Raw genomic sequence first — 20,287 nt, 5'->3', positions numbered from 1 at the left:
TAACATAGTCGAAAAGTACAAGTTCGATCCCTCACATATTAAAACTACAGCCGACAGGTATAGATTCAACCTTTCCTATACACACAGAGCCCACAATTCCGAAACTAGGCCTTCTGACTGAAGTTGTTCATATATCTTTTCTTTTCTTAATTCTCAAGTGCAGTAACTTTTACAAAATGCAGTCTTTAGTAACATAACTTGGTGTTCAAGATCATCATTATGAACAAGTGAATGAAGTATTGCATTGCAATATAAAGTCTCATTATTGTGAACATTTATGCCAAGTAATTTCAAAATCCCTTAATGAATGGAAGAGATATGGACTGGAAACGAAACATACCCTGTTAACCTTTGACTGTTTAGTGTGACCTTGATCTTGGAGCTAGGGGTCTGGGTCTTGCACATGACACGTCGTCTCATTATGGTAAACATATATGTGACATTCTTTTAAAATCTCTTCATGTTTGGAAGATTTATGGGCCGAAAACGAAACAGACCATGTTAACCTTTGACCTCAAAGTTTGACCTTGACCTTGGAGCTAGGGGTCTGAATCTTGCGCATGACCCTTTGTCTCATTATGGTGAACATTTATGCCAAGTTATTTCAAAATATCTGTATTGTTGGAAGAGTTATAATCCGGACAAAAATTTCCGGACGTCCGCACGCCGCACGCAAGGACGGACGGACGGACAGTGAGATTTTAATATGTCAACCTTCAGTGGCATAAAAAAGATAAATTATTTCCTTGGCAACCAGAGTTCTACATGGAATTCAAATTTTTGAACAATTTTCAAAGACGATTATCCAAGGAACATGTCTGGGAAATTTCATCAAAATTGATATGATGGTCAATGAATAGTTCATGAACTGTTCATGTACATTAGTTCTTGAAGTCATCTTTCACTTTTCATGCACTGTTCATGAACACATTATTTAAGAATGTTTCAAGAATTTTTGCCATTTTATCTTCACGAACAATTCATGAAGTGTTCATGAACTCAGTTCATGAAATTTTTTATGCACTGTTCATGAACTGTTTTTGAACATAATGTTTCATTTCGCATTTTTACATTTTTGCTACAATACTGTGTAAAGATAAATCAAAGGATATCAAAAATTTTGATGTCAAAAACAAGTATTTACGTAGAATAAGTTATTATATATTGGAATTTCATTTAAAGAAATAAAAGGTACATAACATGTATAAATACTTTCTAATTAACATCGATATCGGTAAGAAGAACGCGTTTTCTTTACTAATAACTAGGGGACCCTGGATTTTGGTCATACATACGTCATTAACACTGCGTGTAATTTTATTGCTTTTTCGCATGTTCGAAATTTAATCATTTTCAAAATTACAAAGGAAGGGTAAGTACTCTGAATGATTGTTTTGTTTTTTTGTTCTTCATGTCTTTTTTTCTTTAGTTTTTTAGTGTACTACACATACCTTTTATTCGTTATTTTCTATATATGTATGTGGTTGTATGTCCCCTTTATTTTCAACTGTATTGAATACCTGACAGGGTATAGTTTTTTCAAGGCAGATAGAATAGCAGGTAGATAAAATTAAAGGTGACCATCTCTCTAGTGCAACAAAGCGGTCCAATTCCTTTCCAGATCCTCAATTATTTGTTAGAAAAATGTTACATTTAGGAAATGTCAACACAATTATGAGAGTACATCTTTTTTAGAAGAATATCAACCAGACTGAATTCAAAATTACTCGAAATATGAAAAATAAAAATAAATTTTCGGGTCTTGGGTTGTATAAATATACTCGCTGATTTATTTTGTCAAACATTTCGGATTACTACAAACCAAGAAAAAACAAAATTTAATGGTTAATATATTATTAGGAAAACTCTTCTTAAGAACATCGACTGAAAAGTTTACGGACCAGATGCCCGGGTTTCGGTAAATGTAAGAACTGTTATAGTGTTAATACATTTAAAACGGTATTACTTGATCGGAGATACAAATCTTACCTCTAAGATAATATGTAGGCGATTGGGCCTTGTGCGAGGTATATGAAGTTCAGTTTGTAGTTGTGTTATAATCGATTATAGGTTTGTCCAAAAACAATTTTGGAAATTTACTCCATTTTATTTGGAATAAAGGGTATGGCATATCTTTTTTGTTTTGAATCATCTCCTAAAATTATCAATTTAATGATAACTTAATTGGATATATTGACTGGATAATAGGATTTTCCATAAACCTAGTGACTTTAATTCTTTGGCACAACATAGCAGACGTGTTTTCTTTCCTTTGCAGTCATCTTATAATTCTACCGAGAAAAAAAAAACTAAAAGAAAAAAAAAATTACGAATGTAATTTGCAATGATGTTCGTGTGCGTGAGTCTAATGCGCATTTTTGTAGAATAGTTCAAATTTTAATGCTTTTATTCAACAATTTCCTTTCAATGATAGCGGACAGATGCTTGTTTTCCTTCACCTCCAAATCAAGTTAAACTATCTGCATTGATGGAAAACCACAGACCATAGCAGTTACCATTTTAGAACGTTTTTAAGATTTTGATAGTTTAATGATATTTTTCTCATTACTTGAGATAATTTTATTACTTAAGTAACTGTATTGTTCATACGCTATTTTTAATTACGACAGACCTGCTGAAGACGAATAATATCTGTTTACGAATCGGATAGAAATATCCATGCCTAGGGCACCTGCGCATTAGGCGAATTACCGCCCGAGCGCAGGTGGCCGAGGGACGGATATTTCTATCAGATTCGTAAACACATGACTGATTTTTTTCTTGCATATCGTATACATGTTAGCATTTTATTCTGGCAGATTAGTTTTTTGCATACCGCTTTTTACAAATAACAGGTAGAAATACTTACGTAGCACTCTTTCTTATAGTAGAGAATAAGCACAAAGCGCTGGAAATTAAAGTCCGTAAACAGAAGTGATGTCATGATGTGTTGCGTTACGCAAAATAACAAAGTTCCGCTTTAGTTTTATCGTTTGTAGCGTAACGTTATGTTATTACGGTAAACTAACGTATTTTGATCGAGAAATATACTATAAGGATTGGAAAGAAACTATCAAGGTACCTGCTTTATTCGTATTTTACATAAACAATATATTATCTGTGCATGAACCAACAACAACAAAAAAAAAAACAACAACAACAAACAGAAATAAAACGATTAAACAATGTGAACTATATAAAAACTCGTTAGTGTTGCTCCTAACATTTAGGTTTTATATTAAATTATGTCAGTATAGTCAGTATACAATGCCCGATTGTAAATCATACATGAGAGGAAATAAAAATGATTATTACATACCTAAAATTATTTTCCATTGGGTTTCAATGGACCGTGATCGTGCAATAATTTTCCATATCATGACGTTGAACGCTTTCATATCGGACTAGTCCCAATCCGTGACTAGTTACCTCCCCTGACGGTCCGTCCATTGCGGATCTCGTTTCTTTAGATTTTTGTTGCTGTTGTGTGTTTGTTTAATCTGTAATTTACGCAACATTTTGTTTACTTTTACACTTTGATTAATCTGACCTATTAGATACTGACACGTAGTAATTTGTCAGACTGAAATGAAATAAAAGTTTTAACTACGCCATCAGTTGGACTAATATAGGACGTGGAATGTTTTCTTAACGTTGTAACGGAAAGAATCGCGTGACGTCCATGGCGTCCACGCGCCCGTTGCGACACTAAGTTGACGTCATTTTCGCGGAAAATATTAATGCGCGTCAGTTTGATTTGTTTATTGCATTTTCGGAGATTTTTTTCCGTATTTTTTCCTGTCTTTCGTGACAGAACGATAATTTAGATATAAATTAATCATTTGATAGTGGATATGTAATAAAAAGGTTATCAACTTTGTATGTGGATATATGCACTCGTTCTTACGCGGACAATATTGAGCTCGTAAAGTCGCACAATATTACCGCTGCAGAACTCGTGCATATATCCACATACAAAGTTAATAACCTATAATGATCATATCAACGTGATAATGACACCCTTTTTGAATGTATAATGCCAAACTCTCAGACAGCACAATATGATTTTAATACACTATTTTATAAGTAAAGCATCTGCGGATCCAGGAATTTTGGTTAGAGGGACACCAACATTAAAGAGGGGGACACCCATTTAATGGGGGTGGGGGGGGGGAGAGGAGGGGGTAGGGGTAGGGTAGGGTCACACCGAGTTTCAAGACCGACTTTCTTTCTAAAATGTAAGAATCAAAGGGGGAATTAATCCAATATGTCACTTTTTCCACGCTCTGGTTCCGTGCATTTAAAGAATGAAGTTATCCAATACGGCTATCAGGAAACGTCTCTCATCATGATATCATCTGAAATTGTCTGATACTTCGGAAGAATTTTCCGTCTTACTAGTACCATTTTATGTTTATAATTAAAACACAATTGTCGTATTAAGTGTCCGACAGAAACAGATTGATTTTTTTTGGATGTGAAAATGATAATCGCACGTAATTATTTATTTTTCAAGTAAAATGACTGTCATGCCATGTGCCACCGTCCAGATTTCAGTCTTTGATGCCGACTATGTGGACAGAGTAGATATAAAAAGAATGAAGTTTCGACTTTCGTGATATCACATCTTCGGATGTTCAAAACTTCACTTCATACGACAAAAACGCCCATCTGGTATAATCGATACCGCCTGGGGACCCAAATATGCCGTAGAAGTTTAAGTTTGAACAAAATCTCAAAGTTTCTCAAAATCAGTTGATAACTTCATACTTCCAGGTTCAATTCAATGTATTTAGTTAAAATTATTAGCCATACAACACTTCATTATTTTTATAGCTATTGATAATGTTTCGCATCAAATTTAGTCTAATTATATATATGGATTATCAAATAACTTAATAAGCAGAAATTCTGAAACTAAGCTTTTTTTATTTCGCATAGTAATAAAAAGAAGTCTTAGGCTTACGTGATATTACACGGAAAACTTAAGTAGCAACGTGTGATATAAATAAAATACACGCATATCGGTGACGTTTTACCCAAAATATATATGAGAGACGTTGAAGGGGAAGGCGAAGTTTGAAATCTCAAATTCTTTACTAACTACTCAATAACTAAACACAAGATATGAATTTCACTTTTGCATGGGTTCTGTGTTTATAAACATTTCTAATCTTCAAAATCGTATGATATTTGAAGTATTATTTTATTCACCTGAGAATTTTCGGGAGATACGAACACATTTTGGAAGTTCCAATGAGCTAAAATGTTATAAATTTCCATTTTTTGATACGAAGTAATTTTAGAAGTCGGCGGCCATTTCTTTGTTTGCTACGCTTGATGTTTTAACAGTTTGAATCTCTACAGTTCTGATATTTAGTCGAAGTGATTATCACCTGTAAGTAATTTTAGAAGTCGGCGGCCATTTCTTTGTTTGCTACGCTTGATGTTTTAACAGTTTGAATCTCTACAGTTCTGATATTTAGTCGAAGTGATTATCACCTGTATTCGATAAATACATAATAAAGAGATTAACACTATGTATGCAATTATTTTATTCACTATAATCGAGTCCAAATAACAATGTCTTTAGCAATTCAGCGATAATCACTTTCATTTGTACACCTCTCCATGAAAATATAATTTCATTGTCCGTTTTAGGGCTATGTAGTGTACTTCTAGTATCAAAAACACAACCAAAAATTACCTTCTTTTTTTCAAGTAAATGTTTGAAATACCATGTGTAAAGTACCTGTTGCAAAAATGCATTGACATATACACGCTACTGTATTCCTGTGTATCTGAATGTGCTAGATCTATATGTGCTTTGAACACTTGATGATTCAATACAATTGTAAATTAAAATTTATTTTTCATACATTTTTAAGTGTTTAAGTATGAATTTTGCTGAGTTATTTTATTGTAAACTGAACATACTCAATCCGTTAAAACTACTAATGAGCTACTCTATTCACTACTGTATTTTTATTTATCAGAAGCCATCACCGGCGATACCGGTGATACTGCACAACTTGCTCGGGCAAATTATCCGGGAGCCATACATTTGTTAATACGAATTTCGTTTGATACGAGCACATTTCCCAGGTCCCAAAGAGTTCGTATAAAGCGAGTTTGACTGTATACCGTAAACGTAAATAAAACGGATAATCTGCCTTTATTAAAAGACGTTATTTTATGAGTGTGATAATTATTCCTTATACAGTACAGCTCATAAAACTATTCCTATTTCTTGAGGATCAAGTTTCTGTTTCATGACCGACATTCGACATTTCATAAATGATAATCATTAGGTAGGATTTATCGGAGCTATGTAATTACTACGTACACAAAGTGTGTACATAAATGAAATAATGTTCTATTGTAGAAATAAATCATGTTATTTTTTGGTGATAAATATGCTTTAATTTTCATTTTGTAAGAGATTACTTGTCTGTTATTATTCAATATCGGTTGCATTCCGTTTCACGGTTTGTTTCGTCAATTTATAATCAACACGCTTGGCGGCAAGAATACGAAAAGTCCGGGAATATATTTGTCACGCCCTCGAAGTAATTTGTTGGCTGAAATAGTCAGAACAAAACCGATAGTAAATTGCTGTATAATACCTCGTAGTATGAATTTAAGCTGTTACGTTTGTGGGATATTGTTCTGGAGAAGGAATGGTTGTTGGGACACGAAAGTGCATGTAAGATTTTTATAATTTTGGTGTTATCATGTATAACAAAAATTATTTTAGAACACTGTTCAGCGTTGCATAACTAGTCATTTAAAATCTCAAGCTCTGCGCACATGTATGTTTGTTAACAGCTAGACAATTATCATGTAACAAAAACCTAATTTACTGTAATTTTAGGTAATCAAATGTGTTGGCAACGACGATAACGATGATTAAAATATCGATATCAAAGGGGGCTACACTCCTTGTTTAGTTTCGTCAGCATGATATAAAGTGGACAGGTGACACGTTTTATATGTGATGGTGATGATATGTATATACAGTCCAACTTGTCGTAAGCAGCCTCCCAAGGGAAGAAGCCAATTTGGCTACTTAAGGCAGGTGACCTCTGATCGGATGGTCAGTGACAGAGGCGGGATTTTGGAGATTTTGAATAAATAGTGTGGTGTTCAATACTTGTAAAGAAGTAGACATTGGACAGTCAAGTTTATGTTACAACTCGTACATGTGACGTGGGGAACACAAACATCATCATCATCATCATTATTATTATCAGCATCATCAGCAGCAGATAATGTGGAGATCAGAAATAAAAATGTATAAATAAAAACAGTTGATGTACATTTACATTATTCAGTTTTAAACTATATTATGCCTTGCAACACTGAAAAATGAACACAACTGATTTCTGTTTTATGCTCAGCTCACATTTCGCATCTTGAAGAAGTCACTTATCTTGTTTGTTTGTCCATCATCTCTACTTTCAGCCGCATAAATATATACTCTAAGTCCATAACGTTATCTACCATATCAGGCTGATTTTTACACAATGCATATTGTCTGATCTTTTCAAGGTATAGAGCAACATCAATTGAACTGACACTCGACTTGACTTGAACATCCTTTGTTCATTGTCACTTTCACATTCCTCAGCTCTACAATCACTCAAATTCCTGAGAATCTCAACAGCAGGCCTGTCCCAATCTTGTACGTTATTATAACACGTCGAGAACTGATTGTCAATGTCAAGAAGCTCTTTAAAGTCACAACCAAAGAGCTCCGATGAGAGTTTCAGTACTCCAAGCGGATAGTTGTCTTCAATATCGAACTCAGTGTCACATTCATTGTCGCTAACATCATCAATATCATTCACAGTTGCCTCAGTAAAGCCACAATTGGCGAAGCATTTCTGTAAGATCTGTCTTCACCTACTGCCAGCGATGATGCAATAGATGGCCTGCAGTATCGTGATATAAGAATCTCTGGCCCAGAATTGGTTGGTTGCTTTTCCAATTTTAGATGAACATGTTAGAGTTGGCGCTGCCGGTACTTAAGCTTGAAGGCTTGGATGATGCCATCATCTATTGGCTGTAGTGCAGAGGTGGTGTTGGCAGGGAAAAATTGCAGCTTCACATTCTGAAAGAATAAACATCTTGTGAAAATTTCTCGCATTTAGCAGAAATAACAATGTTATGTTTTTAATTGCTGCTCATGAACAGACTTCATCAAACACAATGTGCAGTTTTCACTGTTTGTTTGATTTTAAGCACCACATGTTTTGTTAATCTTCTCTTTCTTATGTAGCCTGTGAGAAATTGTTAAGCATTAGTCCTAGACCTCAGTGGATCTTTATCAAAACATCTAAAGACAGCATAGTTACAGTGGGTGTTTTTTTAGATCAATTTCAAAAGAAACTGAGTGGCATTTTATATCCACTGTGACCTTAGGATTGACAGGAGCATTGTCCAACAGTAGTAAAATCTTGCGATTCTGGGCACGCATTTTCCTGTTCAGTTCTTTCAACCAGTCTTCCTTTAGCGAAGTCAACATCCATGCGTTGCTATTGGCTTCATATCGTACGGTAAGGAATCTGTGGATATTTGGCCAAAGCATCGGGGTTTTCTTGACTTGGTCTGTACTATGACAAGCGGTCTCAGTTTCCCTCCGGAAAATGGAAAATAGAAAACTTTTACTCACATGTAATGTCCTATTACCGCAGGTCCCTAATGTTAAAAAAAAAATGAAGTATTATTACTTTGCAACATAAAATTGTAAAACAACAGCTGAAAAATGTTCTGTAAATTATTTGTGATGATTTTTTGTTTTAAATCTAATCGTGTCATCGAGACATATTGATTGACATTAACCTTTGTAGTGCAAATGACATCCTGAGCGATTAATTACTACATGTAACAAAAATTATGATTTTCAAGGATCGCGAAAACCAGTTTGTTACAAGCGGAAGTTGCTGTGTCATTCGGGATACTTTGCACATGTTCGCATTTTGCATAAAGTCCGAGGTATTAACACTACAATGTGCGTTCGTTCTTAGTATCTTTCAACCAATGTTATGAGACATTCATAAAAACGCATGTACGCATGCACAGACACTAATATTTTTACTTTGTTATAATAAGCGAAGTACGTGCATGAACTCGGAAATAAAATTCAGGCAGGGCCACTGTGATTCGCTGCTTCGATCGTTTGCCCTTCGAATAACAGCTAGACTTGGTCATGTCTCAACAAAAAAAAGACAAGTTTCTTTCGTATCTTTCCATTGTTTTACAGTGTCATTGTTCACTTCCCCGTGCTCACCACTTCGTGCTTTAAACACAATGTTATTCATGTCAGAAAACTGTCCAACCACCCGTTATTGCCCTTGAAATCACTGTATCCTGAGTCCTTTGCGAATGTCCTAGCTCGCTCTTTTATCATAGGACCTGACATATTAACTAGCCTTGAATAAGCGCCCAAAAAGCAGCGATACAGAAGATCGTTAACCTCGCCGAATTCCATATCCCTCTATGGGCGTTTTTCGTTTAAGTTACTGCTTGCCTCATGTTCGTCAAGAATCTCACGTTTCTGTTCCTGCACATTCTGAATCTGGGTATGACCAACACCTAATTCACCAGCCACAACACGTAAACTTTTCCCAATTCCAATAGTTTCAGACACTTCACACGTTCCTCTTTTGTCATAACCTTCCTTTACGTCGACATAATCCTTGATCACAGAAAAAAATCACTCGCAAGATAATCACAAAATAAGAATATAAAATACAGGTTAGGTTTGAACAAGGAGAATAAGATACTAATATTTCTTGTTTTATCATCATTTTTATCAATGAATTCAGAAAACAAATCTCAGTTTGCAAGTTAACAATGGAACGTGTGAATGCACTTTTTAACGCCATTGTGTCCGAAATCCTTCATCCTTCACCTCTGATTGATGTGGAGAACTTGGTAGTAGCTTGCAGAGAACAGGTTAGTACTTGAACAGAGTCTAGGAACACTGATTAGGTTAACTGCCCGCCGTTACATTACTGACATACTGTTGAAAAACGGCGTTAAATCCAAAACAAACTCGATAACAAAAGTTTAATTATTATAACTTGGCAAAAAGTCGCGAAGTAAACAAGTAGGTATGACTTTGAATGCATCGGGGCGGTCACAATTCTCGATTCGGGTATGTTCGACAACTTCCGAACATAAACGGAAAAAATATAACCGCTAAAGGGGGTCAAATATGACGGCCAGGAGGCCATTTTGCCGACCACTGACCGCGAAAGGGAGGTGACCGCTGAATAGAGTGATGAAATAGAGAAAAAAATCGTCAGGGGCGTCACGAAGTGACCACTTACCGGAGGTGACCGTTGATCGGAGGGGACCGTTAGGGCAGATTGGAATCTAGTATGATAATGTAATTATGATGGTGATGATGAAGATGGTTGTGTTATGATGTTGACTATGATATTATGATGGTATGACGATGATGTTGTTGATGATGATGTTGATGCTTTTATGATAATATGAAATACGTTTTTTGTGTCTGTATGATATTAATGGTTTGATGTTGATTTGATGATATTTTAACGTTTATAATACGATATGACGATACGATCATAAGATGATAATAATTATAGTGATGATGATGGTGATGGTGATATTATTATATACAATGCTATGATTATAACGATGATGGTCGTTATTAGAATATGAGGACATGTATTATATGATGATAGGATTTTGATTGTGATGATGATATGGTATAATGAATCTGATATAATGATGATGATGGTACGATAATGATGGAAATGATGACTGCGATGCTACAAAATGATAATGATATGATATCATCTTGGTATATTATGGTACGTTAATAACGATGGTGACTTTGATTATGGTAATGATGACGATGGTGGTATTATTCTGATGCCGATATGACGGGAAAGGCGACGATGATGATGATAATGACACTTACTAATCTAAATAAGAGTGAAAATGCTCCATATTACTAATTCATTTAAATATATTGTAATCATTAAGTATTTCAGTTTGCTACGGATTCTAAAAAATTAAGGAGATACCTCAGGTAAAATGAATGAAAGGTAAAAGGTTAACGACAGATGAAAGTTAAAATCACGTTTGGCTTGGTTTTGAGGCTGATTGAAGCTGTTTTTTTATTGTTAAATGTTTCAGGAACTTAATTTAAAAAGGGAATGATAGTAATCTATTTATGAAAATATGAGATCTAATGCATTCAAAGCAATCCGTTGTTGTCGACAAATTTATGTCATAAGCTACGCATCTATTGTCCCTCTCTGTTTGGTGTTCGAACCATGTTCAAGTTTAAATGCAGCATGTAAGAAACAATCAAACAGGCTTTCAAAAAAATAAAATAAAAAAACCTTCGTTTCTAAATTTCAGTACAAGAAAACATTACATCTACTTTCAGGTACAAATATAAAGGTGATCGTTACTGTGAGACAGAATACAGATGCAAACTAAAAAACGTTGAAAAGAGTCTTGTTTAAGTTTTGAATTAGTAAAGTTGAGTTATTCGTTTTGTATACTTTTAAAATGATGTAATTAATATATAATTTGAACTTGAGAAAAAATGCACAATTGAACAGCATTCTGTGTACTGATTAGACGAATTTTATTTCATGCAATACTTAGTGACCGTATGTGCATTTCGGTATTACATAAAACAATTTATAAATTGAAGTAAACAATGAACAATTCGCCTCAATTTTTCATCAGCTCTGAATGGCGAACTTTCTTAATTGTTTCTTCATTGTCAGTCTATAAATGAGATTCGGCTGACGTCGTCCAACGACATAGATATAGTGAACTTTATAAAATCTATGTATGTTCTACCTATGTATGTTCCGCCTATGGAAACGGTATGGGTTCATTCCTTTGTGGGTTGCTTTACACAGGTCTTGCTATATATTTTGTTATTGAGAGGTTGCGATTTTGTACTTGAGGCTGATTCGTATACTGTAGGTTAAAAGCGCATCTCTTTCAAATCTGAAAATTTGAAGTGATTATCTTCACTATCTTAAGAGCTACAAAGTTTTTAAGTCAGACACCGAGGGTATTTGAGACGTGACGTTAAGAACGTCATGAAAGCAGTCGTTGTGCATGGCGTGTATTTTTCAAGTCATTTATGGAACAAAATTATGCGTAACACTTACTTAACATCATACATTTTGAATATTTAGGAACAGTTTAAAGCAATTTTACTGAAAAATAACTTAACCGTATATTTTGGTTTCATCACGGGCCTTTTATATATACACCTATTTATATTCATGACGCATGGGTGATTTTGAATTTCCGTTGCCATGACAACAGAAAAAACATTTATTTGAAAAATATGGTAGAATTTGATTTGTCTTAGATGACAGAATAACAATATATTAGTTTCCAGTTTCTGGAGCAACATAAGAAAAACAGTGATTTTCCAGTTATTTTAAACTACTTATCTTGCAATAATTATATCACAATTATGTCACTAAAACAGGTTTTCTCATGGAACGGCCCATATATATATATTACCAATTTTGACGTATTTCTGCTGTCAAGTTTGTTTTCCAGATCCATACTGATACATTTAGGGAGTCCCAGGCATGCGAACACGATATTAGCAAAAGCTCTTCGTGTCAAGAATGCGTCTTCCTGCATTCACCGAAACATGTGACTGCCAACTGCCGCAGTGATTATTTATTTAGTTAACTTAAATAGTGAAACGAACGTTTCAATATTTCGTGGTTACTTCTGATGAGGTGAAAAATTCACGTTTCGAGATTTAAAGTGAAAATAATAATATTCAATCATCTTTACAGGTTTATGATAATTTATGTTTTCTTTATTCTATTTTCGATAAATTGTATTTAAGTTTCTGTAGACATAATAACACTATTACTGCTTTTTAATGTAATAACACTATTGCTGCTTTTAAATATAAACGCTTTCCCGTACTTTTCTCGTTATGAGTTTTTAGGGGCTTGGTGCGCGGAAAATAATTATATCAGTTGCGACTTACGTAAAGCAACGAACATTTCTAGTGTAGGGCTTGACGCGAATGGCACTTTTGAACTTTGCTTGTATCAGTATGAAATCTTAATTTTCCGTTCTAAATTCAGCATAAATATTGTTTATAATTGATCCACTCCTCTATTGATTAAGCCTTCCTTGACAATGCAATACAACGGCTGTGTATATAAAATAAAACGCCTTACAATTATAGCTTGGTCATGACTATCAGCCGAAAATATTTGCAATCGAATGACCATGTCGTATATTGTCGTTGCAAGGTTAAACCGGCTACAGTTTATTGGAGGGGACCTTGTATCCACTTGAAAAGTATGGTCGGTCATAAACATATATCCTTGCACTGACTTTGGCTTAGTTAGGCAGGGTTTCCTCCTCCCGGCCAAGTTAGTGTTTATAAATATGTTCGAGTAGGGCGGTACATATCTTTATATTTTTGTGTGAATTAACTTTGTTATATACCTCTAACAAATATTTTGGGTGTTGTATATTTAACTTGATCCACTCTGCTAACATGAAGCGCCTGTAAAACCAGCTCCTTATTTTGTCTGTTGCTCCCTAGTTGTATGCTACCATTAGTCCGTTTATCAGAACAGACTTTAGCTTAGATGGTACTTAATCTTTCGCGTTCTGACGCGATCCTTCCCTGGTAACCGAGTAAGAATTAATCCTTTTCGAACATTTGTTCGAGCGGACCTTGACCAGAAATGGTAGGTCATTAACAAATATCTTCGTTATGGCTGTTTCTTAGTTTAGGAGGGTTTATGTTAATATGATGGCAAGACCGGAAAAACAACATCCTTTGCTACATACCTCTTACAAAATCGGTCTGAAATATAAGGCCACTTGCTATATCTGGTAGTACTTTCTGCACCTTTTTAACATATCAATAGTGCAGTCTTTGCCTGAATATTATATTATAATTTTGCGTCGACATTACTGTCGCGATCCATCCCTTCTGCGTTAAAACGCAAATTATTGCTATGCTGATTTTATTGGAAACTAACATGTAAAAGTAATAGTTGCATGATGTCTTAGCGTCCAGTCTTACCTTATAGAACCTTACGAGATAGTGATGAATAATTCGTCTCAATTTCTCATTAGCTGTGAATGGAGACATTTCTGCATGTTGCCAGTTTCTTCATTGTCAGCCTGTATATGGACTTCGACCTCTTTGCATTGCCTGCAAGTTGCCATGCCATTTGGCTAGTGATTTTCTTGTGTTTATATTCCTTTCTATAAATTTAAACATGCTATATGCCATAATATCAATTAAATAAGGTCGCGTCAATTTTACCATCTACCTATGTGTTTGTTGTTTGTGAATGATTGTATAAGAATAGTTTTAGAATATTTGTACTGAAGTAGATAGATAACTGTCAGAGAAATGTGTAATACACTGAAATTGTCCTATGGAACTGTCCATACAATTTTGAAGAAAATGTTAAATATGAGAAAAGTTGCAGCACATTGGATTCCAAAACTGTTGAATTGTGAACAGAAAAAAATGCGCATTGAAGCTTCTAGGAACATTCTGCACACATGTCACACACTAGTTAAATTTTTTATCAATTGAATAGTGACAGTAGATGAAACATCGATTCCGCTGTACGACCTTGAAAGAAAATAGGATTCGTGCATTTGGAAGATACTAGCCTCTCCATCCCCACATAAGGTAAAGGTCTGTCGGTTGCAAAAAAAAAATGTTTATCGTCTTTTACAACAAGGAAGGCGTTGTTCTGACACACGCAGTACCCATTGGATAGACATTTGACGCACCTAGCTCCAAAGGTCTTAACAATAGTTGAAAACTTTCATAAGTCATGATCATGATATAAACTTGCACACCTCTATTTTTCTTGCTGGCCCCACCCCTATTTTTAAAGTTATGGCCCCTGATATAGTCAAAAATGCATATTTTTACCTACTTATATGCCTAGCTGAAAAGGTGTTGAATGTAAATTTATGAAACCATGCTTGAGTTTTTATCATGATGTGACCTTTCGCATTTGACATACTTCTTGAGAATCTTTGCGCTTATTACAGAGGTATGGCCCTTGAAATAGCCGAATATTTTTGTGATGCTCATAGCTCAAAAATATATGGCCTAGAATAATGAATCCTTTTCATAAATTGTTTGTATAGGCTAAACCCCATTAACACTGCAAACATTTGAATATTGCCCCTTATTAGTGACAAACGTACCAGCTGGGGGCACACCATGTGTCCTACAGACACATTCTAGTTTTTTCTAATATATGTATTTACCCCTTTGTAAAATATCCCGCGAAAATAAGAAGTGCAAACAAATGTTAAAGCATTTCCCCGTTATTATATTGATAATCCCTCGTACATAGACTATTTTGCTTGTGTTTTTTTTTCTGCATGGAGGAAATGTAGTCAATATCATATTGGTCATTCTATGATTAAACTTGAATTAGAGAAACTGTTTATAAATATTCAGATGTATCATGTTTCGTAAGTAATGCTCATAATTTGTTGCATAAATAACACGAAAAATACTCAGAGTGCACAACGTCATACTGCTTCCATGACGTCCTTAACGTCACGTGATTATTTACTTAAAAAGCATTTTAAGTGTTAAAATTTTAAAGATAACTTCTTCAAATTTTAAAATTGTAAAAGTAAAAGAATCAATTTCGATTTCTGTCAGTAATACATGTTTTCATATAGAAAGATCCAATTATATATCTGCACTGAGATGTTCGGAAGTATGTAAAGTCACTTACATTCATCACAAATATATTTTAGTGTGCAAATTAGTAGCTTATTCTGTTTAACCAGTTATTTTTTTTTTCAATTTCATGTTTGTGCCGGAAGCTGCCATGTATATGATGCATCAAAAAATGCAATTTGATGTTCCGCTGTACCAAAAGTTTGAAAAATGGTTGAAATGCCCTACCCTTACTGATTCCTAGAATATTAATAATTTTTCTCAATATTTGTTAATGTAATGAGAAATAGTTTTTGGTCTGCTGCTCTCATTAAACAAAATTATTGTAACTTTTTTACGCCAACGTGGTATTTTTCTCTCCGCATACAGAAAGATCAATTAACAGTCATTGTTAAAAAGATACCTTTAGTCCACAGTCAACTTCAGTTCTGTCTTATTGAAAAAATCATATTATGAAGCAATAAACTAATAACACAAGCATGGAAATATATACATATATTTGTCACCGTAGTTTCTTTTTTATCTTGATAGCAAGAAAAAAATGTTACATGTCTGTTTTTAGAGTATAACATACAAAGATAAAGTACCTTTTTGTGATTGTGTTTCAGGTCTGTTTGTGGATCAAGTTCCCGAAAGGTTGACTTGGGTATAATTGCCTTTGAAGTTGTATTGAAAATATTTGTTTCATTGAACTAAAACAACTATGCGTGCTATATTTTTGAGAAAAATATGGATGAAAAAGTGTTTAAGTGCAGGACATAATTTGAGATGCACTTTGGTTATTGCACTTTGTTTAGGATTTCTTTATTTATATCTTTTCCTAAACATTAAAATATCTCACGGTTCTGACAACTATTTTGAAATAACTGCTGGAAATGAAATTGTTAAAAAGAAAAAAGTAGGCATTTTGATTGCTTGTTCCTATCACGAAAACATAAACTCAGCACCATTAACACTTTTACAGTTATCAGTATTGTGCTTACCATCTATATTTAAAACAGTGGAAACTAGATATGAATACAATATATATATTGGAATTGAATCAGATATTGATTCTGAATCTATGAATCTGAATTACACAAACGCTTTAAACGTCAGTTTGCTTCTTCTGCCAAAAGCATTTTATGCTGACTCCATTAACATGTTAGCCATTCATGCTTTCAACCAAGGTTTGGATTATTTCGTTATCATTCCGTTTGACGCGCAATTAAAATGGAAATATTGGACAAGCAGAGCAATCATGTCATTGAAAGGACACTGTCCGTCAGATGTTGGCGTTTTTCTTCAGCAATGTAGTGAAAATAATATAATGTCCATCGTTAGTCGTACACACATTCAACGATTTGGGTATGTCTATCCACCACAGTTGCCATATAATCAATTTGCTGAATGGATTACTTCAATCTACCTTCCAAATTATGTATCGTCATTCAGTTCAAATCAAGAGCATGACTGTCTCGGAAACAAGGAAAATAAAGAAAGTGCAATGCTTCAAAAACCTAGTCAGCCACGAGAAGAAGAACGCAGAGGATCTGCTTGTGTCGTGTCATATTCATTGTATGGATCAGACAAACGTTATACAGATGGTGCAATTGAAAACGCTGAATTAATGAAAACAATATATCCTGGTTGGACTATGTGGGTGTACCATGATTCGTCTGTACCTCCACCTTTAATTCAAATGCTTTGTGAGCAAAACCATATAAGATGTATTGACATGACCGGAAGTAAAATAGGTAACAAAATGGTTTGGAGGTTTCTTGTTACGAGATCACATAACGTAGCAAAATATATTGTAAGAGATATCGACTCAAGATTAAGTATGCGAGAAAAAATGGCTGTGAATGAATGGATTGAATCCGGTAAACGTTTTCATGTAATGCGTGACCATCCAGCTCATAAATACTTAATCAATGGTGGTATGTGGGGAGGAACTGGAGGTTCACTCAGAGATTTATATGTAAAACTGATTCAAGAAAACCCGCAAAGCAAATACAAATCAGACATGACATTTTTAGACAAAGTTGCGTGGCCGATAATTAAAACTTCTGTTCTTCAGCATGACTCATATTATTGTGAAAAATATAAAGGAAAACCATTTCTAACACCACGTAACGAATGGGAGCATGTTGGAAGTGTTTTTATCAAAAACAGGTCTAGAGATATTGATATCGAATTGATGAAGAAATATAAACCACCGAAGGCATGCCAATCAGATATCAACATTTGGGAACATTTATGATGAGTTTCACAGCAAATAATTACTTTTTTTGAGAATCTTTGAGAATTGTGTCAACATATGACATAGTCTATACCGATGACCGAGGCATCGCAATACCTTTTGTCACGGCGAACTAATAATGTTAAACTTGTGTTCTTCAAATTTCACCAAGCGAGAAACATTCTGCCAAAAGTTTTAGTACTGCTGGACCTAAACTCTGGAACGAATTGCCTCTCGAATTAAGGAACTCAGACACATAAAATGTTTTAAAAAAGAAGTTGAGAACTCATTGATAAAGAAATTATTATGCTCTCTTTTAGAGCCTGTAACAGTGATTTTGAAGATACTGTGGTAACCTGAACTGTATGGTTTTTACTCTCTAAGTTCATTCGAATATCAACAATTTGTCATTGTTTAATACAAACGTAAAGTTGTTTGTAATAACTTACGGACATGTCGCAATAGCTTACTTTTACTTACTTACTAATACAAAATCTTACTGTATCTTGATATTCTTATATCTTATTAATCTTATCTGATGTTTAAATTTTAGCTCGACTATTCATAGAATACGAGGTAATGGACACGCCCGTGCGTCGGCGGCGGCGTCCGCGTCGGCGTCCAGATTCGGTTACTTATTTGTATGTAAGCTGGTATCTCAGTAACCACTTATGGGAATGTATTGAAACTTCACACACTTGTTCACTGTCATGATCTAACATGCACTGTTCATGTCCCATAACTCTACTTTGTATTTCTTTCAAATGTACTCCCTTTTTTTTGACTTAGGAAGTTTTGGTTAAGGTTTTGTATGTAAGCTGGTGTTTCAGTACTCACTGATGGGAATATATTTAAACTTCACTTGTTCACTGATATGATATAACATGCACTAAAGAGGTCCTCTAACTCTGCTTTGTTTTATTTTTCAAAATTATGCTCCTTTTTACTTATTCAATTTAATGATCTAACATGCATTTTGCAGGTCCCATAACGCAGGTTTTTTTAAATAATGCCCCTTTTCGAGTTTGCAGTTTTGGCTAACTTTTTATATGTAAGCTGGTATCTCAGTGTCCACTAATGAGAATGGATTGAAACTTCACACACTTGTTCACTATCATGATCTTACATGCACTGTGCAGGTCCCATAACTCTACTTTGCATTTTTGTAAAATAAAAATATGCCCCTTTTTCGATTTAGCAGTTTTTTTTGGTTAAGTTTTTGTATGTAAGCTGGTAACTCAGTATCCACTAATGGTACTAAAATGAAACTTCACACATTTGTTCACTGTCATGATTTTACATGCACTGTGCAGGTCAGATAACTCGACTTCGCATTTGTTCAAAATTATTCCCCTTTTTCGACTTAGCATTACGTGTGTTAGAGATTCACCAGGAGGGGATTACTTTTATTTACACTGCCCTGTGTCTTTGGAACATGATGGGGGTAAGAGTGAGGAAGGGTGCGCACCATAAACCGGTTTAAGATTCCCAATGGTGTTTTTGCCACTGACCGTTCCAAGGCCTTGCCCAAGTGTGTTCCTTTGTTTGTTCGTTTTGTCCTCTTGTGTAGGCTTTGTGTGTGTGCGCGTGTATGTGTGTGTGTTCCTTTGTTTGTTCGTTTTGTCCTCGTGTGTTGGCGTTGTGTGTGTGTACGTGTATGTGTGTGTGTGTGCTTGTGGTGTGCACGTCTGCATGCTGTAGGTTTCGTTTTGGGGAGGCTGCGATTTTGGTACGTGGCATTCCCTGTTTGATATTTGTCTTTGTTTTTTAGCAGTGTTTTGTTAAGTTTTTGTATGTAAGCTGGTATCTCAGTATCCACTAATGGGAATGGATTGAACGTTCACACACTTGTCCACTGTCATGAGTTGAGCACTGTGCAGGTTTCATGACTCTGTTTGGCATTTCTACAAATTTATGCCTCTTTTTCGACTTTTATATTCATTCAATTTGCAAGGCTGTTGAATAGTCGCACGTTGCTGTCCTCCGACAGCTTTTTGTTGTTAAATACCTACTATATAGTTTATTTACAATGATATTTATGCTAATTTATTTTTCTTACATCTAGAATATGTCTTACTTGTTAGACGTATTTTTTATGTGTTTGTAAAACGCCATTGAATATGTTTTACGTAAAAATAGGTGTTTATTCAAATTAAAACAGTTCCAAGAATTTCAGGTTTAAACTATGTTGTCTTTTTGTTTCGAAGTTCTTCCTTTCATCAAAGGTGTTTTTAATTCTAACTTTCCTTTTGCAACATTACACTACTTTTATGTAATTTCAATATCAACGGTATTTTTATCTAAAAACTATATTAGGATTATGTAAAGCATTTGGA

The 20,287-nt window shown here is 34.6% G+C and overlaps 1 protein-coding gene and 1 long non-coding RNA gene across 2 annotated transcripts in view; both read left to right on the top strand.

The window, feature by feature from the left end:
* Positions 1-20,287, top strand: part of LOC128559080 (uncharacterized) — a 38,741-nt gene that overhangs the window by 10,995 nt on the left and 7,459 nt on the right. The gene's annotated exons all lie outside the window — the stretch shown is intronic.
* LOC123566176 (uncharacterized) lies at positions 1,664-20,121 on the top strand. Its single transcript, XM_053550094.1, has 2 exons — positions 1,664-2,122; positions 6,875-20,121. Exon 2 carries the CDS (start codon positions 16,434-16,436, stop codon positions 17,970-17,972), a length of 1,539 nt encoding a protein of 512 aa, XP_053406069.1. The 5' UTR covers positions 1,664-2,122; positions 6,875-16,433; the 3' UTR covers positions 17,973-20,121.

The sequence above is a fragment of the Mercenaria mercenaria genome, chromosome 8 (assembly GCF_021730395.1).
Source record: "Mercenaria mercenaria strain notata chromosome 8, MADL_Memer_1, whole genome shotgun sequence".
Taxonomy (NCBI): domain Eukaryota; kingdom Metazoa; phylum Mollusca; class Bivalvia; order Venerida; family Veneridae; genus Mercenaria; species Mercenaria mercenaria.
The sequence above is the reverse complement of the archived record's forward strand: the minus strand, read 5'-3'. Positions and strand labels throughout refer to the sequence as shown.